The sequence below is a fragment of the Seriola aureovittata genome, chromosome 4, assembly GCF_021018895.1.
Source record: "Seriola aureovittata isolate HTS-2021-v1 ecotype China chromosome 4, ASM2101889v1, whole genome shotgun sequence".
NCBI lineage: Eukaryota > Metazoa > Chordata > Actinopteri > Carangiformes > Carangidae > Seriola > Seriola aureovittata.
The window spans coordinates 24,079,354-24,103,523 of NC_079367.1; the positions used below are offsets into that span (position 1 = coordinate 24,079,354).

A 24,170-nucleotide genomic window follows, 5' to 3' on the forward strand; every position below is an offset into this window, starting at 1 on the left:
CTTGGACTAAGCTGATAAATCAAATTTAAAAGTTAACAGTCTGTCTTGTGCTTGTGGTCTTGTGCTTGACCACCATTCAAAATTTAGTTGGATGTTAGATATCTACATTTAGACTTGATCAGAAACATTTCCACCACCATTTCACACTGCAAATACATTAGCTAACGTGCAACTTCATGAACTCACAGCAGTTTCTACAATACGCATGTATAAGTTGATTAAAAAAAAAATTCAATACTTGGGAGTTTTCATAACTTAAATGAAACTCAATAAAGTAAATCAATAAAAACACATCACTATGTTGTGGCACAAAACCCTCACTCTTACAAGCTACCACGTCCTATTTTGAGGAGATGATGAGTCATTTCCAAGTGAGGAAGCAACGCGTGACATTTCTAAGCAAAAACGTGGAGAAAGAGCAACATTAGCACAATAGGCATGCAGTAAGACTTGTGATTTCCACAGTGCATTCGTTTGAGTCATCTTCCTTTCAAATTTTCTGCTGAGGCAATAGATAAGACACAACTTGTCAGCTGTGGATCGTCATTTACCACCAGACAGTGGAGTGCAAGAGGAAAGAGAAAAAAAAAAAAAAACAACAACTCAATATTGCTGCTATTATTCTTTAACCCAGATTCCTGCTGGTCTCATGCTTCAGCAGGCTAAAGCCTGGCGACCTGTCATATGGAGCGAATGATGGGACGAATGTTTGCCACCCCGCTCACCACTACCTGCCTCTAAGTGGTGACTCCATCACCTCTCACATCTGCTAACTCATTAATACAGCCACCAGCAAGAAAAAGCCCTCACATGCTGAACTCTGCAGGCCCACATGTATCCACGCACAACTTACGTGCCTGTGAGTTTGTGAAGGTGCGCCCGGTGTGTTGTTATTCAATAATCTTGCTTTTCAAACATCATCCCACTTTATGCCAGAGAGTGCTGAGTAAAAACACTCAAGACTCCAGATTGTATCAGAGCGGAGCCAAGCAGAACTGGAAGAGAGAGCCGGTCTATTTAAAGGACTTAAGAGTGCCGTCCAGATGCTGAACTTTGTGGAATTCCATTTATTCCCAGTACTCAATGTCCTGGCCAATGATATCCGAGTAACATCCGGTGAGCTGGGGAAATCCTGGGACTCAGTGCTGGCAGTGCTGCCAAGATGAGGCCTGCTGCCATGAACCTTGATGTCAGATAGCAGAAATGAAAAGCTGCCTCTCTGGACTGAGAACATTACAACAGAAAGGATCAATATTCACTTTATCTTTACTGTTTCAGTGGTGCTTTACTGGGGATTACGTGAGCTGGGTCGTGTCAGTTTTTCACTAATATTATACACCATCGTGTCACTTCTGTCCAATACTTTGGGACGGCTGTGGCACAGGAGGTCGATCGGGTTGTCTGCTAATCAGAAGGTTGGTGGTTTCATCTCTGATACTGAACCCAAAATCGGCGCCTGGTGCACTATTGGTGTATGAGTTGTGGTCGTTATGACTAGAAAAGAGCTGATTTTTTTTTTTTTTTGATTCTGTAGATCTCAATTCATAAAAGCTGAATATTATCATTGTGAAAGAAAAGCCTTGTGAAGTCTTTTATGCCTTTTACCTATAATGTAAAGGAATATGTCAATAACCAGTGCTATATGACTTTATCCTGGTTACCACTGCATCATCTAGAGAAAGGTTTTCATAAACTAACACATCACAAGACGAGGTGTATTAAGTACAAAAGAGAGCACATGACGAGAAAGCTTAGCTCATAATAAAAATGGGGGTTTAATGCTGTGGTAATAGTGAAGAAAAACATTTCCCACTCCTGACACACCATAATGGCTTTTAAATTGCCAAAGATTCATTTAAAAAGGTAGAATTTATGGTAAATGACTAAATCCAGCCTCATTATAGTCTTGTTTTCATATCTTAGTCAGCATGGCAGACATTTGTTTGAAAAACCAAACAAGATGGTAAGACAGACTTTCCATTTTATCCCGGCAGCTCAAAACAGTTGAGATTAAAATAAACAACGTTTGTGCTGAAGTCGCTGAGGTTCCTCCTGTGGCACAATTTTTCCCAACCACTTTTAAGTGTGGAAAAATAAGACAAGCATCATTAATTTAGTGTATCCTTTTGTTTTATATAATGGTCAGTGTTTTCAATAAAAAGACATTGTTTTATAAAACTATGGACCCCAAACAGAGAACATGGTGTGAAACAGAAAGAAGAAGACACATGAGTTTCACAGAGAGAAGAACGAGCCAACCGCCTGCAGCAGTGAATGTAAAAGGATCATATACATATAATGTTCTTTCCTCCTTTCGCACAGGAAGCTCTATATACAGACATGTCTCTCTCTGAGGTCAGTGACCCACGTCCCCCATTTCCCAAAAAGAACCCCACCTTAACAACCACTTTTATATACATTTGTGTTATTATACTGTACAAATTACACCGCTCTTTAAATAACCTGCAGGCCGCCCGGTGCCGGGTGCTTTTGAGATCAACCAGGTGCGACAGAAGATGTCTCTCAGGACAGCAAGGTCTGGACCTGCTGAGGGGATCTGGGCACCAGGTTCTCTGGGTCTTTGTAGCCGTTAGCTGGGCTGGTCAGCGCCGCATAAACCTCTCCATAGGCTCTGCACACCAGCTCTGTCGACTGACGGAAAATCTGCTCCCTGCACAAACAGATAAAATGCTTAGGATTTTTATACTAACAAAACAAAGCGACAGCAATGAATGGCCCTTTTAAATTCTAGCATTTCAAACCTAAATCAGACCTGCAGAGCTATACTCTAATTAGTCACTGTTCAAGAGCTGAAATAAATCAGCCATGAGTAAGAATTTGTCCTAATTGCTTTTTTTTTTTTTTTTTGTTCAGTGACCATTGAGTGCCCCTGCTGAGTAAAAACAAAGAGTGGTAGTGGTGTATGTGGTGCACACTGCCATCTATGGATACATATTACAGCATCATAGATTGTTTGTTTAAATCATACCACATATTTGATGGTTTGAAGATCCATCAAAAATGTGAGAATTTGCTGCTTTGCTTGGTCTTACATTCGACTGTTGGTCGAACAAAACATGACATTTATTTTTATTAGAGGGTCTGGCACCAATTACATATGGTCTCAGTTTTGAATATGCACATAACCACTTCCAGTGTTGTTAATTAGGTAGAACGAAGTCCAGTCCAGAGGGGTCCACCGTGTCCAAGACGGGTTGACATATCTTAATAAATCCCTCGACGTTGTCATGAAGTGTGTAGGTCAGCTTTTCCAGAGGGAGTGTTCTCACTACCTCCTTCTACCAACGGTCCAGAACAGGGACGTGCTAAGAAATCCAGAATTTCAGAACAGTCTTTCTAACTATAAACTGAGTATTCCAATAAATGTAGTGCTGTGGTTGATCATTGCACTGTTCGTTTAAGCCAAAATACACTGAAGAGGAAATAGCAGGTAAACATTTCATCTTTCACTTCTCTCCAAAATGTTTGCATCTTTGCACATTTCCAAAACATACAGCAGGGTCCAAAAGTCAAAGGGTCCAAAGTGATCTCAGACTGTTGGACCCCGTTGTATGTGCATATGTTGTCTCTTTTCTCAGTATTACAGCTCAGAATAGTGAAGTGTATTTTCTATAACTGATGCCCAGATATTTTCTTCTATCTGACATGCTATACCAATCTGCCACTGCTGTCGGATGTGAGCAGTAGAATAATTAAAATCTAAACCAAAGGCTTCACAAAGGCTTCACTGGAAATGGGTTGTTTGAGAAAAACGCATTTGGAGCATGTGTGTTTTTGGGTATATAATGTCTTTTTCTAAGATATTGTGGTGGCCACCGTTTTCTGACATTTTATAGACAAGACTGATTCATAAGTCACCTTGAGCATTTAAAAAAAAAAAAAAAAAAAAAAAACTTAATTAGAAACATCTTTTGTTCTTCATTTATCATTGTAGCTTTAAGTAAAGTATGATTTTGTTTTTTTTTTACTGTTTTGTCTAACAAACAAACATATAAAGTTGAAGTGAAGGATATAATGTGACTTATACTTCTTTCAGTGCAGTATGAATGGAGGATGCAGCGGTCGAATCAGAAGAGCCCCAGTGAAAGGAGTCAACGACACAGTGGGAGCACCTCGGTTGTATCCCACTCAGGCTCTTGAGATCCATATTTTTAATTGGCCCACAGAGAGCACAGAACCACAGCGCTGTGTATAACACCTTACTCCACACCAAGTGCACTAACACAAAAGTAGAAACGAAGGGAATCTAAGAGTACATTCTCATTATTTGTGCACTCCAGGAGTATTTTCAGAGTGATAGCGGGTGTTTTTGTGTATTTAGGAGAGCAGAGAAGCAGAGATAGTGTGGAGGGGTGGGGGTGGGGGTGGGAGGAGAGAGAGTGAGAGAGTGAGAGAGTGAGAGAGAGAGAGACAAAGAGGAGGAATGATTTCAGGGAATGAGTGTGAGTGAGAAATGGACCAGAAGCTAATTAATGGCGTCCTGCCCATCAGTCCTCCCATGTCCATTAATAGGGAACATTAACCTGAGGTACAGAGTGCTCCTCAAGCCTGCTGCACTTCCCAGTAAACGTGACTCATAGAAAGAGCCCTCCAATGTAGCAGCTGGATTGAGCTAAAAGCATGTGCATTTTCTGATCAGTAAGACAAATACAGACAGTCCTGTGGACCACTCTCTCAATGTGTTGGTGGCTTCAGCAATTTAGCATCCAAACACGCTGTGCATTTAGTCGAGTGTTTTGTTTGGAATGCAGTAATGATCATATTACATCTGGGAAACTAATGAATGTTGAACACTATTCGGTTAACGTTCACATTCTATTTTTATCCCTCTGAATACGCTCTTTACCCTGCGACGTGGTAAACATTTAACTTGAAGCCTGAACACTGCATACATGCAAGACTCAGGGAGAGCAACTCTCATGATTAGGGACAGGAACTCACTTGATGGCCGCGCTGAGCAGGAAGTTGAGCTGTGGCATCACAAGAGTGTCTGGCGACGACAAGTACCGATCAAACTGGACCTGTTGTTTGTGGGGGAGAGTTCACTGCAGTTGCTTAGTCAGAGAAACATCATAATTAAGTGACGGTTTATTATTCCCTCCAGGGAACATTAGATATATAAACACATGTGGTGTAACTCACCATTGCTGCTTTAACAGAGGAGCTGTCCATGCTTGGGAGGAGGGACAGAGCACCCTGAGACAGAAAAGTGAACATCAGCTTAGAATCCAACTCAAGGTCACAGGTGTTTGAACAGCAGCAATGCAGACCTGAACAAAGGTCAGGTGAATGTGGACCTTCATTAATTCATGTCTGCACACAGCAGGTCTCTTCCTGTGTTATCTGTATACATTACTCTCAGCAGATGCTAAAAATGGATGGAGGCAGACACACAGTGATGCCTCAGTGAGTGATGTTACCCTGGTCACCGTACCGTATACCAAGAATCATTTCTTTATCTTTGGCTTAAGAGGAAGTTCACGAAAAGGTTTATTGAAAAAAACAACAAAAAACAAAAATGAAAAGACACACATGATCATTGTGTGCAGCAAAAAAACAAAAAGATGATTTACATTAGGGCTGGAAAATATGATCTAAGATCTGTATCATAATAAAACTACATGACACTTCCTTTCTCATGCTGGCTTAGTTTTTTTAAATGGCAGACTGGTTGGTTCAACATCTCTCTGATGTCATGGGCTGTTGTAGCTATCTTCCGTTTATAATTATCAGCACTGAAGGTATTTACTGGGAAAAGAAATATATACTATATAATTCAGCATTTTTAGAAAACTGAACTTTGACATGTGAGTTTTAATTCGTGAAGGAGGAGAAACTCCCCCCCTGAAACCTTAATCTTAACTAGACAGATTAAAAACATGACTGACTTTGTGAACACAACAGCAGGTACCTTCGAGACAATTAGCCGACACCGATTATCCAGAATGACAACATTAAGTAAAGCTTAAACGCCTAAATTGCCTACATTAAAAGCAGCAAACAGAAAGCAGTGCAAGGGTCAAAGCAACTCTGCAGTGCCTGGAGTGATTTTATAGGGATGAGGGCACATTAACCATCATGAGCCCGCAAACTCATCTGCTAGCTGCTAGCCAGTGAACAGTATTGTTTTAATCACTGTTTTTTTGTTTTGTTTCTGACTCGTTCATCTGATGTATCACAGAAAATTACAGGGATAAAATGTTAAACAGATAGTAAAAGTAAACCTGAAAAGGCTGAAATAAACTCAGGGATTCTTGTCAGTCGTTGACATCTGGGATGCTGTCGAGTGTAGACAGCCAGACCTAATCTTTTCAAACAGAGGACTATTTAAGGAAAAACCAAGACAGGCCACCCGAGGAGAGAAGTAGTCTGCAGAAGAATGACAGTTCTTGATTGAGCTTCGCACTGAGCTGCAGCAGCAGTAGGGTGTGGTGTGTCCTGACATGACCCAGGGTTTCAAGACTCACACGCTAAACCACAACTATGGGTCTCAGTCAGCCTAGTGGCAAAGTGTGTTGTAAAGACGGAGGAAGGCTCCAGGGCATCAGGTCTCTCATCTGCACAAGACACTTCTGCACAAGGTAATATATTTTAATAGAACATAATATGATCTGCCTCCCTCTGTCCTTTTCTCATCTGAAAATCTGACAGAAATGCTATTATGCACTAATAAAGATATTGGTCATGTGGTAACCATAGCGATAGCTATTGTAAAGCCCAAATAGGTAGTGTAAGCAATAATGTTAGGGCCTGTATAATATAAAAAGAGGAACATTAGGGAGTCTAAGAGGAGGGATGTGTACTGTAACTTCACAAGTGAGTGCATGTAAGAGTGTGGTTAAATACTCCATGTGAGACCTGTTCAGCACTGTGCTGCTGGACACAGCTGTAGATATAACTCAGTCCGGCTCTGGTCAGCACGTAGGATGCCTGCTCGTTGATCAGAGTGTCAAGGTGAGCCTCGATCTAGAAAATGTGGGAGAGAGTGATTTAAAATCCAGTCCAAGCCTGCATTGTGAGCCAGTGGTACTTGTGGTTAATGGAGAATCACTGTGCTATTGATAATGAAACTTCCACAGGAGCTCTTGTGGTGCTCGATTACAAAAGATGTGCTAAAAATAGAGGGATACATGGCGCATTGAACAACAATGCATGACGCACACCCTTCTATGAGATAGCAAATTAAATCTTTTTAATAAAAGATTTGGGCTCTTTGGGTTTTAATGAAAGGGAAAAGAATAATTAACTGATTTTAATGAAAAATACCCTGATGCACAGTCATTATGGTGACTGCAAACTGAGCATTCACGTTGGATAACATTAGTGTTTTATGACTCAGTTTTTCTTGTCCCACTAAGGTGTGGTGTGTTGGCCTTGACTAATTGTAATCAAATGTAAATAGACATTTAAAAACTGACACATCATTTAATTGTCTGACTCACTATTAAAGTGTTGATAAATCATAATGAAGGCAAACCTGGAACTCAAGCATCTCAAGTCTCTTGTCGGTGAACTCAAAGAGAGCCAGTGTTGTTTTCATCACATACAGCGAGTTGACCATGTAGGTGGCCATGTCAGCTGTACCGAGGTTACTGGCTGACACGGTGCACAACTGAAGGAGAGGATCCAAGATGCAAGAGAGCACCTGAGGGAGACAAAGTCAGACAGAGCCTTAAGAGATGAGTAAATAGAATAGACGATAAAACAAATATTAACACATTCATAGCTCATAGATTTAACAGAAACAGTAACAGATCAGCCTTTCTCTCAGTCTGATCATATAGTAGAAATGTGTGTTAAACCTGGGCAAAGTCAGCCTGGCGGGCATCCAGAGGAACCACTGAGGAGTCGTGGGAGGCCAGCACCTCCCTGAGGAGGGACAGCGTTTGAGTGAGGGAGGCTGTGGGTCCCAGGTCTGCAGGAGGCAGCTCCACCTGTCCAGGTGTAGTAGATGGAGCAAACGAGCAAAGTTATTCTCGCAGAGATTAGTTGTGTGTGTGGGCTGCAGCCTTTATAAAGACAAGTGGTCCTCACAACATTATCAAAGCATTTAACATCCCTAATGAGCAACACGATAGACTGAATATACAACTGCTCCCTGCTGCTACTCTGAGCCTCCACTTGTTCAGAGTCAGTAGAGCTTTTTTAATGAAGATGGTTTTGATTTCATTGGCCTCTGGATATACAACACAGAACTGAGCCTGGCCACCTTTGTCCACCTAATGGAGCAAATCATGAGAAGGCTGTGTTCCTGGCATTAGCTGGAATTGACACCAAAACCCTGAGGGCTTCCAATTTGATTAACACCAAGCTACAGGGACAACTCTTGTAACTGCTATTGATCAGTGAACAGCGAGCATGTAATGTGGAAGAGCTCTCGCTCGTGCTGAGGTATATTTGGATGCCAATTTAACTAAACGGTAACAAGTCTGGTGTTTTTTGGCAGCGAGCGCCATTTCGATGCTGTGGCCGGCGGGCTGAAACTGTTTACAAGCATAAGTGCTTCAGAAATAGCCTTGTTGTCTTTGAGGGTTTAGACGGAAAGCTGAAATACACAGCATGTGTCCACAGGGTGCAAAACTGAACTTCTGCACTGTCATTTAAGCGTTTTTATGAAAGAACATTGCGAACCGTCTCTATTTAAAAAAAAACAAAGAAAAAAAAAAACAAGGTTTGAGTAAGAGGTGAAGTATTGTTTGCAGTCACTTTCTTTGACATGATCTTTCTTTGTGTATGAAGATTTTATTTTGGTCAACTTGGATTTGATTTCTTCTCATTCTTGTTTATCAAGGATTTAAAGAATGTTTTGGTGAAACACTTGAATCATTCTGGATAAGAAGATAAACTAATGTTTTTACACATAAAATATACAACAACAACCGACTGAAATATAAACAATATTGTGGAATATCATATTACTATACCTTGTCCATGAGTCTGCTTGCATGGAGGCTAAGGCTGTTGAAAAACATCTTTTTGCTGAGCACGTGCATTTCCTCCATAGTGATGAGCAAGGAGGCCACACTGGTCCCGATAATAGAGCTGGACAAAGATCAAACAAGTCAACAAGGCTGCATACGGTGATAATCAATTCTCTTTCTTTTCCCCGATTCACTGACTAATTAAATTTGAAACTGTCAAAATATGGCAAAAACTGCTCATCACGAGCCTCAAGAGCCCAAAGTGGCTTCTTCAAATTGCTTGTTTTGTCCAATAGACGATGCAAAACAAAAAGCTCATCAGTTTACAATAACATAAAGCAGAGAAAAGCAGCAAATTAACAAAAATAGAGCCACAGTATATCTTGCTCTACAAATTACTTAAGTGATTAATCAATTATCAAAACGGTTGCCCCCATTATTTTTGGTTGAGCCATCAATCAATTTCAGCTGTTAACTCATAGTGAAATACATAGTACATAGTGATTGTAACGCTGCAAACTTGTGAGTGAGCTAAAATACCTGATGGTGTGGTGGTAAAACTTGAGCAGGTTGGACAGTTTGTAAAGTAGGACAGCTCCTGGCTCAGCCACAATCACCTGTTCTATCCGAACCTGCGGGACAGGTCCACAAAATAGACAACACATTAAACATTCAACAGAGCTGATCAGTGTTTTTGTTTTACTTTATAGCTTCTTAAAGTAATTTGGTTGCTCACCTTCAGCGGTCTGCAGACACCCTCAGTGATGTGTCCAACCACCTCCTGCATGTTCTCCTCCACACCTAACGAAAGAGGAATAAACAATCAGGGCTAGTTGGGATGGCATCAGCTGTTTTGAGGATATCATGTATATTAGCACAGTATTAATAAATACAGCACTGGGGTAAATCTGCATGTGCAGTAACACACATCCTCCATCCTCCACATTCCTAATTCATTCTTGTGTGAGGTTTAGGATGCATTCACACATTGATGCTTACTCTGACTTTTACATTTATTTTCACTGTTCACTGTGATTGGGCAGGTGACAGCAATGTCCGTCATTCAAACTGAAGTGACACCATGACAACAGCCTGAAAATGCTCTAACTTTTTCCAAGTCAGTTCTCATGTGATTTGTTAGGAGTGAGATGATATATCAGAATCAACAGAGAAGTACTACAAAAGGAGATAAATGTGATCTGACAGCCTGGATGTATAGTAGCCTGACAAAATGGGCCAAGAGCACTCTCCGGTCTCAACTAAGCTGTAGTCATTCTTAATGAGAACCGAAGAAGTTAAATTAGGGAAACAAGCACAGGATTAGTTCATCAGGCTGAACTAAATGTACAAGAATTAGATTTGTTCACACTCTAACTGTTGCCAACATCTCTAACCTCACTGAATGACTGGTTTCCCAAACTCTGTCCAATAAACAAATACTTGTGACATTTGTTTACAAGCCGCGGTTCACTTGTAAAATACACCTAATTAAAATTGCAAAGAAAACTATTCCAATAAGGGTTATATAAAAAGAAGACAGCAGGGAAAAAAAGGTGTATGTTCAATTGTACCATTTGTAATTTTAAGGTATGGCATGAACCGCAGATGATGGAGCTGTATAATTAGCATTTAGGAAGCATCATACCTTGCAGAGTGACTTGTTTCAGCAGAGCTTCTAGATGCTCTTTCTCTGAAGCAGTGGCTTGGTGCAGCCAGGCCAGCATGTCCCCGACGTACCTGAAAGAGCGACAAAATAGTCTGCATTAACCAGTACGTCACTGAGGGGCCACCCGAGGGCTAATCTTACCACGCCATGACCACAGCTACATCGAGGCACAGGTCATCGTGTTTCACTCCCCTCACACACAAACACACACGGCTTTTGGTGTTACATAACGGTGGAAAACAGCAAGGTTAAACTTGAATTATTATGTGTAAGCCTGCGTGTGTATGTGTGTTTGTGAGCGTGTGAGCGAGTGTGAGGACATAGGGAGGTGAGAAAGAACTTGATGTTCTCAGAACTGCTGATGCCTCCTATAAAGTGGAGGTGATTTTGTGTTCCACACATGGCTAGTATTCTGAGAAAATCTCCTATTTAGCTCCTGGGCACAGGAGGAAGAGGGAAGAGACCGTGGTACAACAGGAAACACACACGCACACACTCACACACACCTTGACAAAATAGATATTTAACATCATCTTGAATTGGGATCATCATAATCAGGACATGAAATATGATTGTTATAATCATACAATAGATGCACTATTTCCTGTTCTATCCATTTGAATGTCTGTGTGTAGTTTTAAGTTCTACTGAATAATGAATCTAGTCTGGAAAAATTCTGACAGTTTAAATTTGTGATCACCAGAAGTGTTTTGACAAGTTCTCACAAAATCCTAATAATTGCAAACCAGTTTGAACTTTTTTTATACTAAATATATGTAAATACAGTATTAGTATTCATCAGCTCTGGTTGTGTGCACAAACAGAAAACAGGTTGTAAGTTTGATATAATCTAATTTCTTTAAATACATTAATTATAACTTGTGGTTAAGTTCGACAAGACATTCATCTTTTGAAATGCATAAATGTACGTGTTCATATTTTTAAGGGGAGATTCTCTTTGATTCTGCAGACATCCATTAAATGAGCTAAGCTACACTGAACTCATTATTCAGCGTACCTTCAAAATTAATGCAGAGACATGAAAGACGCATCCTTGAGTTTCTCCAACTCTATGGAAAAATAGCTAAATTTCCATCAGAAATTAGGTTTCCTTTTGGTTTTATTATGTTTAGAAATGGCAAAATTGAGCACTTAAATGGGATTTGAGTAAGAAGCATCATATTACAACGGGACTGATTACCTCATGGGGTCATGTGAATGCATCTCTATGGGGCGGGGAGTTCCTCCTGGCCCGCCGCGGGTGAGTGCGTCGATGAAGCCTCTTACCACCGCACACCTGCGAGCAGTCCCAAACTCATCCAGAGTGTACCTGACCAAACAGAGGAGAGAGAGAGGCCAACGTTCAACACCCAAACTTCATGTGAACACATTGTTTTTCGTGCAGACTTTGTGTCGGAGGTCAGTCGGTGACATGCATCAACAATGCAGGCAGCTTTTCCAAAAGGGAAAGAGTTTGAGGTTGTTTTGATTACTTGGCGGTGGCAGACTCTACGACAGACTAAACAGAAGATAGTGCTGAATTAAGATTCCAGGAACGTCGGTCTCCGCTCTCTCAGCCTAAACATCCCCAGCCAGCGCGCGACCTTGGACACTTTCTGGGCACTGAGACAGGTGCATTTCCGAGAATGAAGACCAACAGAAGGAGGCTTTGCCATGAAAGCATATCTTGGTGTAACGTGTGAAACGTTCCACTGTGTTGTTTTGTTTTTTGGGACAAAGTTAAACTCACAGGAAGCTTCAGGAAATCTGGGAGACCTTTGCAATTCTACACAAGCAACATGAAGAGCATGAGAAACACTGAATTGAAATAAAACTGAATTCTTGCTTAATGTACGCATAAAGTTGTACTCCGTACACAGTGCGTGCCAGAAACCTGTGGCCGCAGTTTGTTATAGTCCTGATTGTTCAAGACGAATTTTGACAGTGATTTATTTTGCGGATCTGTAATTTCTACCGCTGGCTGGATAGTGGTGACATTTCCTGTTGCTTCAGGCTGTTTGTTCTGTTGCTTTCTAATCAAAAAGCTCTTTGTTTCTCTTCGTCTGAGACAAGAATCTCCTCAGCCAAAAACTCTTACAATTCACCTGCGAGTAACCCACTGAAGACAGCAGCAGTGCCACTTCATTCTGAATTTAACAAGCATGTATTTCTGATGATCAGTGAAGTGTGGCGCCTGTAGCTATTTATTTTTATATATTTAGGAGCTATCTCTCTATTGTTAGTAATAGATTCAAACAGCCCCTTTGATATTGGACATTTTAAAACATTCACCACTAAACAAGCTGACTTCTACTTGTTATTAGCACTCTGAGTAAACACTGGCTGGCATAGAGAGAAAGATAACAGAAGGGACAGACCATACAGTGTTTCATTTAGATAAATAACTTTCTGTTGTGTTTATGTGTTACTTGTAAAGGACAGGCCGGTCCTGTAAGGCCTCCATGGCTTGAGTCAGCACAGGGCTGATATCACACGTCTCCTGGGTAAGTCCCCTGCATTCGTCTATGTAGAAAGAGAGAAAAACAAGAAGAGAAACGGGTCAAGAAATATAATCTATATAATATCTATCGGAGTAGGACACTATCATCTGAGTGCTGTCTTTATAGTTACTATCTTTGTGTTATGCTCCGTTCACTGTTGCTAAATGTTTTTGACCATGTCAACCCTGTTGGTAAGAAAGCAGATCAAAGCACCAAGAACATTTTCAAAATCATATTTTCCATTGAGCTTTCACTAAGAAGTCAGTCGGTTTGCTTACGCTTCAGACAATACAAACAATGAACAGGCAGTGGCCAATCTTCCAGACTATTGGAGAAAATGGGTCAACACACTCCACTCTTGTTGGACTTTACTTAATGCTGGAAAGACATGTGCATGTGTGGTAATATTTTTATGAAAATTAACAACTGACAAATGCGTGTACAAAAAAGAGACTATTCACAAATAAATGAACTTCTACAACATACAGAGAAATTACAAAAAAACAGAAGAACTTTGAGTTCTTTAATTTAACCAACACCAAACTTTCACTTGCCTAATTTACGGAATTGGGACTTTTGGCAAATCTAAACCACAGCAAAATAAGAATCTGTGGAGCAACTCACAATTTAGTAGACGCTCTGTATTTTCTTACTGTATAATTAAACAAATGAGGTTTCTGTGATCTAAATAGACTATTTCCATTTTCATTTTCAACGACAAAACATTTGGTTTCAAGCATTCGTTTGACAATACTCAGTCAGAAGTTATGAGTCACATGTATTCTCAAATGACTCCTATACACACCATTACTGGATATTTATGGTCACTTGAAAGAGCCCAGTTTTGTATTTTGGTATATCCAATAAAAAAATAAAAAATAAAAAAAACACACAACTAATAGAAATCATGCAACAGTAGCAACCGTTCGGAGACAAATGGAAGTAAACTTTACAGAATACATTGGCTTAATTGTCTGTTTTTGACAACACAACACCCCAGTTCAGTATGGAGGGCTGTGTGCATGGAGGGTCATGGTAAGTCAGTTTTATCCCTTGGTGTGCTCGTGGTATTAACTCTGTGTACTGTACTCACTCTGAGCCCAGCGGTAGAGCTGCTCATATGATGTCTCCTGTAACACGGCCATCTGCTCCATGATCTCTAACCTGGAACAAGCACACGAACGAAGACCACACATTACATACTCATGACCTGCAGCATAGTGTCAGATCCCTGACAGTGACATAAATACCCGACCTGGATGTTTTTCTCCTACTTAACTGTTCCACATCTCTGGTTCAAAATAAATGCCATGAATTTAACAAGGAGAATAAAATTACCATAAAAGACACTGGTGGAGAACAGACTAACACTGTGGAGTCAGATATGCACCTTACCCTGCAGTTTGCTGGTTGGTTCGCAGGAGGATTTTCACATCCTCGTGGATGTGCTTCACCCGGCTGAGAGCTCTGAAGAAATCCTGGGAAAATTAACGACACATAAATGAATATACTAGAGTAAAGGTGGCAGATTTGCAGAGGTCAATGAACATTTTTGGCAAAATACTAAAAATTACAGCTTTGGTAAGTTGGATAAGTATTTGTAACTTATCATGCAAAATTGCTTTGAAGCTGAAAGATGTGTGGTGTTATCTGACATGCAAAATTATGTATGTGCATATCATAACCAGGTAATAAAAGATTGATTTTCTTTCTTTAGATCATTTAGATTTTATTTCATGTTTAGTAGTAAACGGTAACAAGCGATGGGGAGGATGGTCAGAGAAGCTCAAATCTTTTAGATTTTCCTATCTTTATCACATCTTACAACTCATTAGTTATTGTGGCAGCATGAGTGAGAGTGAGAAGAGTGGTCATCCTTCAACTAGGGATCCAGATAATGGAGCCTCTAAAGGAAAAACTGACAATAAAAACTGCAGATCAGCCAGACGCATTCAGTATCTGTACCTAGCCCCTTTTACACAGCCTGTTCACTATGGGAATGTTGCACCTTTATTCTACTTCGGTATAAAAGGTATGAACACAGAATTTGGGTGGGGTGGGGGAGCTTGCCTTTAAGCCGGCAGTGGAGGAAGTCACAGAGTTAAATCGACAGTATGACCAGCAGAACACAGGACAGACAGTGACATGGTCCTGTTACACATCAAGCCTCTGATTCCAGGATGCCGGCATATTGTCTAAAAATCACACATGGCAGCGGCGTAATGCCGGGTTTGTTTGGTTTAGTAACAAGCAAAGATGACTTTCTTTTACAGCAATATGGCAGGATGTCTGTGTAAAAGGGGCTCCTGTTACTGAAACCCCTCCAGCCTGTGGGTGTGGTGAGGATTTTACATGATTTCATTCATTAGCATAGATTATAATGGAAATTACCTCAGTAATGGGTGCATCCCGAGCCCCTCGCAATGTGACCATCTCCTCATGAGTTAGCTGGAACTTGGCAAGGAAAGCCTGAGCAACCTGAGCTCTCACCTCCAGGCGGTGACTGAGGGGAAAGAGATAAATGATAATTTCCTTCACTTGTCATTGTTACCCTTCATATCTATATATATTATCAAGAATTATTTTCTCTTTTTGTCATTTAGTTTTTTTTTGTCACTTCAGCTGTCACCATGATTTGTTTTGTCTGTCTTCAAGGCCCTTGAGGACTTTTATCTCACAATAGTGTTCATATTTTTCCTCTTGTCTTTCATCATGCGGTTTTATCACTGTAGTTTGTCATCCCCTTGTGTTTTCCTACTGTGCAGATAAAAAGAACTGACAGTGTGAACTGCAACAATATTATATTCAGTCATTTAACTTTAAAAATAATGTATGTTGTCAACAACCTGTAATGTTCAAAGTCCTACAGCAGATGGCAGTCATACTCCTCACATACACAAACACAAACACGCACCGCACACGCGCGCGCACACACACACACACACCTTTGCTCACAGTGACCTGAGAGTGAGATGACAGGGTGGGACACAGAGTAAAGATATTATGTGCAGCAGTCACGAAATAAAGAGAAGAGCAACAAAGAGAACACAGAGCCGGATACTGGCCAGGTTTTGCCACTATCAATAACAGCAGAGTGATCACTATCGGTGTCACTATAAATGTCTCAACACAATAGTGACCATGGCAACCGCCCCAGTCAAACAGGGAACTCTGTCATGGGATAGCAGAACAACAGCGAGTCCTCCCTCTGTCCCCATCTTTCCATCCAAACCACCTCATCTATATTCTCTCCCTCTCTGTGAAGGCGAGGCAGGACACCAGTAAATCACCAGGTTGTTTTGGTGGAGGAGAAGAACATAACATTATCTGACCATTGTCTCTCACACGGCTATTACCAGGGCTCAGTCAGCTGAAAGTAAAGGGTTGTAAATCTGTTATAGGATTCTATGATTTAGTATTTCTCTGTACTGAGCCTCACATACAGGACCTCGAGGCGTCTTTGCCCTTTACGTGTTTTGTGTAGTGAGATTTTGTGGCATCACAAAAAGAGGAAAACACTTGGCTGCACCACAGCCTTGAATTCCACGCACAGAAAGGCTTGGGTAGTGTACTTTAAAAATTAACTTCATTTGAGAAATCTGGCTACATCATCAAAATTCTAAGCAGTGACAATAAAGATAATACATTTTTCATTCGATACAGATATAACCTTGCCTTTACCTAAAAAAAACACCTTTTGAGGTTCAGGCTTTCACTGTGTTCCCGAAGCAATCTTTGAGTCAGTCACAAAAAAAGTGGATTATTTATTTAATGTAACATGTTATGTTTCTTGTATTAGAATTATTGTGTCACTGCCAAACCCTGAGCATGTGCGTACAGAAACACACTGAACTTCAAAAACAGAGAAAACTGAATGAGAATTGTTTGGAGAAGGAGAAAACACATCGTGCTACTCAGTGATAACAAATTAAAACATTAGGCTCTTGGGCTAACTGATATCCCAACACGATTACAATGATATATAAAAATTAACAAGCTATGCTAATGAGGTGATCAATTAAACTGAATGATGCATAAATTACAGAAACTATTTCCATTCGAACATGCGTGTATTCACGCAAACAGGAGGAACATTAATATGAAGCCTGCAAACTCGTGTAGAGGGATGAGCTACAGTCGTCTCAAGAAAGAAGATTTTATCACTAATATGCAAATCTATGCAGCAAGCTTTTACAAAAATCTAATTGGATCATCTGTTCTATGGAAAGAAACTGTAGGATTTCGATCATTAAAGGTTGTTGAGTTATTATCTTCACAAGAAGGAATAAAAAAGGCGGAAACACACACACACACAATATTGAATCTTGGAAAAAAAAAAAAAAAAAAAAAAAGGTCCTACATACCAATCTGATGGGACATAAAATTGATTGGCCACCCGATGGTCCTAATTGTCTTATTTCATCAGGCACATTTCACATGCCACATCTTGGAATTTCATTTATGAAGCATTCAAGCCGCAGGCTGCATGTCTACCAATATTCAATGGATTCAAATGAGGTCGTGGTCAATGAAGCAAGTTGACTAGAAAGACCCACTGATTATATGTTTATGACTTTATAAGAGAGTCCAAAAGTTAAACCATTCGACTAGCAATTATATAATTTTACGTCTTTTACATTTATGTCAAAGATATGACCTCATGAGTTTCATTTTAAAGCAACAATTGCTCTCAGTCCTTCACTGATTAAGGTTCCAGTCTGTGGACTCCATGCTGAACTCCGTGGACACAAGAGCTCCAGAAGAGAGACAACAGTTCTCACAAGGAAAACTTTGCAACAGATTAACCTGTAGAAGATAAGAAATGCCCCCAATTTTTCACGTCCATGCCAAGATTGACAGACCTGTTCCTCCAGAATGTAAATCACAAAAAAAGACACGGTCTGCACATGCCTGCACAAAATTGAGCACTGTGGGTTTGTCGGGAGCTGAAGCGGACGAGCAAAGGAGAGCTAGGGAACAATGGAGCAGCAGGTTTGTTGTCTACAGCGCTGTCAGGACATGACACATTCTTCTCCAGACTGCAATTACCGAATACCAGAGAGAGGCAACATATTTGAGTGTGTGTGGCAATGTCACACTGTAAAGGCAAAGCATGTAGAGACTCTGAGCCAGTGGTTCCAAGGAAAATGAACTCAATGACGGAAGCTTTTTTAATGCCCAACAAAAAAAGTGCAAAAAGTTCAATTAGATCCGAGTTACATAATGTTACATGATGGGATGAAGACAAGTTACAGTGTCAGCAGTGTGTCTCTTTGTTTGTGTCTGTTTGTGTGCGTGCTCAGATTTCCCAACAAGGCCCAAATGATTTTGTCTGTTCAAGCACAAAAATCGTTTAAGCAACATAACACAGCACAATCTCATAAACAGCTTCGTCAAACTGAAACACTGAAATTACCAGCACCTACTCAATTACCTCACAGAGCTGAGCCAATAGTGCAGCACGATGTTTAGAAAAACTGAGCTCGATCAGCGAGTAACATTCATCAAGCTCTCTCTCCAAAGCAGACTTAAGCATATGACTTCTAAGAAAAGATTTACAGCACATCATTCAATTTTATTTTTTTTTAATTTTGAAAACAGACTTATAATCATACAGAATGAATGATAAGGAGATCACCAAGCGAAAGTCCAACCCTCGCATAGGTTGTAAACCATGTGGGTCGATTATCCATTAAAATCTATTAGGGGCCATTTCAAAGCCTCGTGTGGAAATTTGGCATTCGCAAAGCTGTTAGTTAGCCACGTGCCAGTGATCACAGAGTGCAGTCGCAGCCAGTCAAATCAAACAACACAAAGGCATACTCACAGCTATACCCTCATTAACAGCCGGCTGAGCATTAATAAGGCTCAAGTGTCATTTCACACAGGTTGTCATCTACACTCTGATGTTCCTGATCGTTCTCTCAAGGGTTCCAGAGCGCTTGATTTATTAATGACCTACACAGAAGTCATACTGAGTACAACTGCTTTATTTTCAGGAAAACAAAACTGAATGAAACACAGGGCTTCGTTTCCAATTATGCATCATATGCTGTAGGAAATTACTGTAGGGGGAAATTAGGGGCTGCCACAAGCCAAATGTGGGCATATCTTTGCTGTGGTTATTAAATTTAAATACGTTGCACTTTGGCGCACAGCCACGTAGGCCTACTGTAGCTGCCTGAGCGGCTCAGTAATAGCTGGAGAACTGAACAGGCCAACCCCCTTCAGCTCCAGCTGCTCGGGAGGGCAAAGTCCACGGAAACATCCGTTTGTGAGGTGTCTCAACTTGTTCCGTGTGATAACATGTCATGCTAATGCAAAGATCACACAGTGTGGGACAGGTGGGTGGTGTTACGTTTCATTATGGAACAACAGATAACACTTATTTAGTGCTCTTGTTGACAGCGCCTTTAAAAAGCAGCAGCCCAGAACAAAAGAGCAGCGCGTCTGAAAGCCGGCGGACAAATACAGGTCGTCTGCTCTCATTGGCTCAGAGCTGCAACCTTTGCTTCTGCACACTGTAAGCAATCCGCTGTTCCTTTCAGTTTCATTAACGCTGACAAATGACACAGTGCCACTGGCAGATAACATAGCAAACAGTTCACGACAGGTCTACTGTGGCGGGTAAATACACATCAGGAGCATCAGCAGAGCTTTGAAAATGACTCTACTCTCTCAGCAGAGCTGCCCCATAAGCAGAAAATGTGAGATTATGCTGCAAATCTTAGCCTGGCTATAATAAGTATCAACAGGAGACAAGTAAAAAAAAAAAAAAAAAAAAACAGTGGCCTGGGACTGCAGAGGATTGTGTGACCTGAAATAGATCTGACTGAGAAGACTGGAGTGGTGTGGTGCAGAGGGCTGACTGGTAGGTGGCTGAAGGAGGACAGCTTGTGCGCACACTTCCCTTGGCAGCTCTTCTAAGACAAAATTGCTATAGACAAGGTCAAAGCCCAGCGTGCAGACACTATCCCATCTGGCTGTGGGGTCATTGTGGTTCTGCGAATGAAAATGTCACACAGACGGACAGCAGGTCCCAATGGGACCACTATGCAAGGAAAAGAGACAAGGCAGAGGGCCACTCAGAAGGGCATTCGTGTAAAACCTCTGACCACTTACCTTCAACAAGAGCCCTGCACAAAGTGATACGATTTTTTATTAATTCATTGCCTGCACATGTTCACTGGTGGCTTTATCCCCACTGGTGTCTTTTACTGCTCTCACATTCAGAACTGTACAATCCCACTGCCTCCTGTCACCTTTTTGTCAAGGAGGTCCTGAAGCTGTGCCAGTGGAGCATGGAATTGCGGTGGTACATCACAGCTGTCAGCAGTGTCTTCTGCCAGAAATCTACATTATCTTTGCCCGTGCCCCTGCCTCCATGTCAACTCACAAGGTCACTGAGCACTGAGGTCACAGCCACCACAAATGCTAATGAGCCCCGCCCCCCACCCCCCACCACAACCCCCCTGAGTTATCAGCAAACGGGAACGGGTGTTTTATTTTCACAACCCTGTCAACACTCTGCCAGCCAAAGTCATAGATTAATGATACCTAGATTAAACTGAGTGGCAAGCTTTCAACCAATAAAAAAACAACAAAAAAAAAAACATCCATCAGTATTCCAAAGGTTGTGAATGGGTGAGCACCCAAGATACATCTGATAACCCTAACTCCACTCATGGTGTCATGTCATGGTGAGCTGTGTGTATTGGATCTGCATATCTGATGGCTCCTAATATGTGTTGTCAGCAAATCTCAATATACACACTCAAACACATAACACACACATGGGCTTCTCTCCAGTTGTAATAGGCTGGCCTCAATAAGATCAGGGAGTAGTGCAGCGTAAACAGGAAAACACTTTGATGTGTATCTTCATAGGACATGACGAATAAAACAAATGACGCTCCGTTAAAGATGATTGCTGCCCTCCTTATGCAAATAGACAACTGCAAGAGAAATATTCATCAACCATATGAATCATTCATCTCTCCTCATCAAAAATAAAGATGTGCTTGCCAGCTCCTCCTGCCCTGAACCAAAATCTTCTGACAAACTTCTGACAGTAAAGAGAAGCAGCATTTCACAGAGCAGAAATCTACTCTTCAAAGTATTAGTGTTGTAACTTGGCAAGTCATGTCTTTATTTGTATAAAAACTCATCTCAACTCACTTTTAACTCATCAATCTATAATGTTTTTAAATGTAATGGCTCAATTTCTAATTAAACTGAAAAATCTCCTTTGGCTGACGAACAAGGAAGTGCGAGCATATTCTGCCAGGTCTCAATTTCCAAATGTGTGCAGTAAAAGTTTAATACTTGCAAAGTGGACCATGTTGTTCCTGCCTTGCACTTTGATTGAAGAACTATTTGTCTGGGGACTTGCCTGAATAGGAAAAAAGTGCAATTTCTCTGTGGAAATGAAACAGCAGGGAGAGTGAAATGATGGCATCTAACTTTGGACTGATGAAGATGCCTATCAGTGACACATGTGACAAGTTTCCAAAATGACTTGTAGCTTCGGAACAGATAAGGGTAGAAATGGCGGTATGAAATTTCTGCAGATAATTCAGAGAAAAGTTGCCATGCTATCTCCATGATCTCCCTGACATTCAGCAATGGCAGTTTAAAAGTTCAGGATGGCAGCCTTGTCATACAGTCTGACTTTACAGTTTGGTGACAATTCAGTTACAGCCAGATTGAGAAACAGCTTGTGCTAGCGACAGTAGTTTACGCTCAAATTTCCAGATTGATGATCACAACACTTGTACAAGAGTAAACAATGCTCAGTACAGCGCTCGTTTGATGTAATCTGACATAACAGCCCAACAATAAACACTATCTTAGGTTCAGTTTTTGTTGAAGTTTTGAGTGCTCACTAAATGTTACGAGTCTGTACATTATGAAAGTGTCAGGCACTTGATGGCATAATAGTAAAAGAAATAAAATGCTGTCAATGCCATCAGATTTATGGAGCAGAAAGTATCAGAAAAATCTTACAATACAGTCCAATATGAAAATACCTTAAGTTACAGTAGACCTGAATAAAAACCTGATGCATGGCCTACCAGAATTAAAATAATGTCTTTCCCAAAGGTAGTAATAATTAGTGCGTAGTGGATTTTATTAGACTGGACAGAAGTTTCTACTTTTCTAGTCACTCTGGGTACCTGACTCATGTAGGTGCAAAAGGCAATAGTAAATATGTAACCCATTAACTGTAACATATTTATTTTAGAAATGTCAATGAGGTTTCTCAGTTTCTCAGAGTTAGTAGGCAACTTGAACTGCTGTTTTAATCTTGAGGACATTTTCCCACTGCCTTGTTGTGTCAATCTTATTTCAAATATGTGTCAAGTTACAAAGTTAACAAACACACACACACACACACACACACACACACACACACACACACACACACACACTCTTTCACTCTTAAGATTTAACTCACTTTTCTCCCTGAAGCTTGTTGGTTTTTACTATGAGGTCTTGAGTTTGGTCCTTTGCAGCCTGTTGAAGAAAAGTTACTGCTTTTATAAATATGACTTGCAAACATATTAATAATATGTCAAGTCTACACTAATATATTCCCCACTGTTGTTGTGAATACTCAGTTTAACTACATTAAATAATTACATGTACAGGAGATTTTTCAAACAGCATATACAGATTATTGCTGTACCTTTAATCTGTTGGTCATTTCTTCACAACATGTGCTCATGGCCTGGACATCCTCGTGAACACTTTCAAGCTCCTGTGGGGGACGTGAAGTCACAGTTAAAGCAGCACTGAGGCAGATCTGGAGAGGCACCTCTGTGTATTAAAGATGCTCATGACAGTATTTGAAATAGTTATGATACAGTGTGTTGCCTTAATGCTGCAAACAAATGTTGAGAAGTAGGATGCTTGAATCACAGATTTTTCACTACAGTCTTTGTTACTGCAATTTGATTTTGCAGGAATCCTACACACACCACCCTGAAAACTTACACTAGTGCGGATCAAAGCATTTTTAAAAGTTGTATCTCGTTCCCCACAATTAAATATGCCCTTTTACTAGATGAGTTCTGCCTCTGGCAACTGTAAAACTTTTAATTTCTCTTTTTCTTTTTTAACAAGAAACCGCATCTTTTAAAGTTACAAAGATCGTTCACCATTCTGTGCTCTTTTGCACAATATAGATAGAAATTTAAAGGTGAACCTGCTTAACAGTCTCTGTAAACGTTTCCTCATCCCAGAATCACTGCCATATATTTTGCCAAAGTCTGTTCTGCCTCAATGATATGGTTGATTTTTTTAAATCATCCATAGTAGATTGCATTTCTGTCAATGCTGTATCTTACCTCCTTTACTTCTTTAAATATTCGTGCGAACTCCTCATTGATGGCCAGACTTCGTCTCTCTATGTCACCCCGAAGATTTCTCCTGGTGCGCAAACTGTTTTCCGTGAAGAACACGGACAGAGCCTGAAGAGCCTCCAGCATCTCCTGAAAGCACAAAAAATAACATTATAATGTTAATGACAGTCTTTTAATAGCCTTCGTGTCTCACTTGCAGAACACGCAGGGTAAACTTCCAGGTGGTGCTACAAATAAGACTCGAAAACATGAGTCAACGCAACACTCACTTAAGGACTATAGCAACATGCTAATTGTTAAATACATTAATATTTATGTTGACGTTGTTACAGTTTTTTTCCCTCCAGCTGAAACGCGGCTAGCTTGGAGATTTAGCTACAGTTAGCTAGCTAGCAGGAAGCTAACGTCTTCCAACATACCTTGTCATTGTCAAGCCTCGTTTCCAGTATTTTGTTTAGCTTCCTTGACAGCGGGTTATTGGGTTGAGAAGACGCATTTGGATTCTGGATTACAGCGGAGCTGTCACCAGAAAGTTCTACTTTAATATCAGCCATCGTAGACGAACACCTCCACGTCAACTTTTCTGAATTATGTTTTGGTCCGTCTGAAATCAACGTCCGGCCGGCGCGTATATTACTGAGGGGGGACGATACAAGGTTCCACTACGGAGTTATTTATTTCTGCTCAAGTAATTTGT

General features: G+C 40.7%; 1 protein-coding gene across 3 annotated transcripts; it reads right to left on the reverse strand.

Annotated features, from left to right (window-relative positions):
* Positions 1 to 1,850: 1,850 nt before the first annotated feature.
* Positions 1,851 to 24,066, reverse strand: cog6 (component of oligomeric golgi complex 6). Of its 3 annotated transcripts, none has more exons than XM_056374688.1 (19): positions 23,893 to 24,066; positions 23,459 to 23,602; positions 22,798 to 22,869; positions 22,567 to 22,625; positions 15,501 to 15,612; positions 14,505 to 14,587; positions 14,203 to 14,273; positions 13,038 to 13,131; positions 11,810 to 11,938; positions 10,588 to 10,679; positions 9,679 to 9,743; positions 9,483 to 9,574; positions 8,946 to 9,063; positions 7,824 to 7,955; positions 7,499 to 7,666; positions 6,880 to 6,987; positions 5,164 to 5,217; positions 4,963 to 5,042; positions 1,851 to 2,671 (listed from the first exon to the last, which is right to left on the reverse strand). In XM_056374688.1, the coding sequence occupies exons 1-19, from the start codon at positions 24,025 to 24,027 to the stop codon at positions 2,524 to 2,526; spliced, it is 1,956 nt and encodes a 651-aa protein (XP_056230663.1). In that variant the 5' UTR covers positions 24,028 to 24,066; the 3' UTR covers positions 1,851 to 2,523. The 3 variants fall into 3 exon arrangements, 2 of the variants coding, with proteins under 2 accessions (XP_056230663.1, XP_056230662.1); XM_056374687.1 differs by having other exon boundaries at positions 6,868 to 6,987; XR_008827377.1 differs by lacking the exon at positions 1,851 to 2,671 and having other exon boundaries at positions 4,967 to 5,042; positions 6,246 to 6,987.
* Between the last annotated feature and the right edge of the window lie 104 nt (positions 24,067 to 24,170).

Bases quoted from the DNA above. Each gene is read 5' to 3' on its own strand.
- cog6 (XM_056374687.1), bottom strand. From the start codon at position 24,027: ATGGCTGATATTAAAGTAGAACTTTCTGGTGACAGCTCCGCTGTAATC. The intron at 13,132-14,202 runs GTGAGTACAGTA...CTTTCTACATAG, and splicing joins GCTCTACCGCTGGGCTCAGA to ACGAATGCAGGGGACTTACC. The intron at 6,988-7,498 runs GTTTGCCTTCAT...CACATTTTCTAG, and splicing joins TTGAGATGCTTGAGTTCCAG to ATCGAGGCTCACCTTGACAC.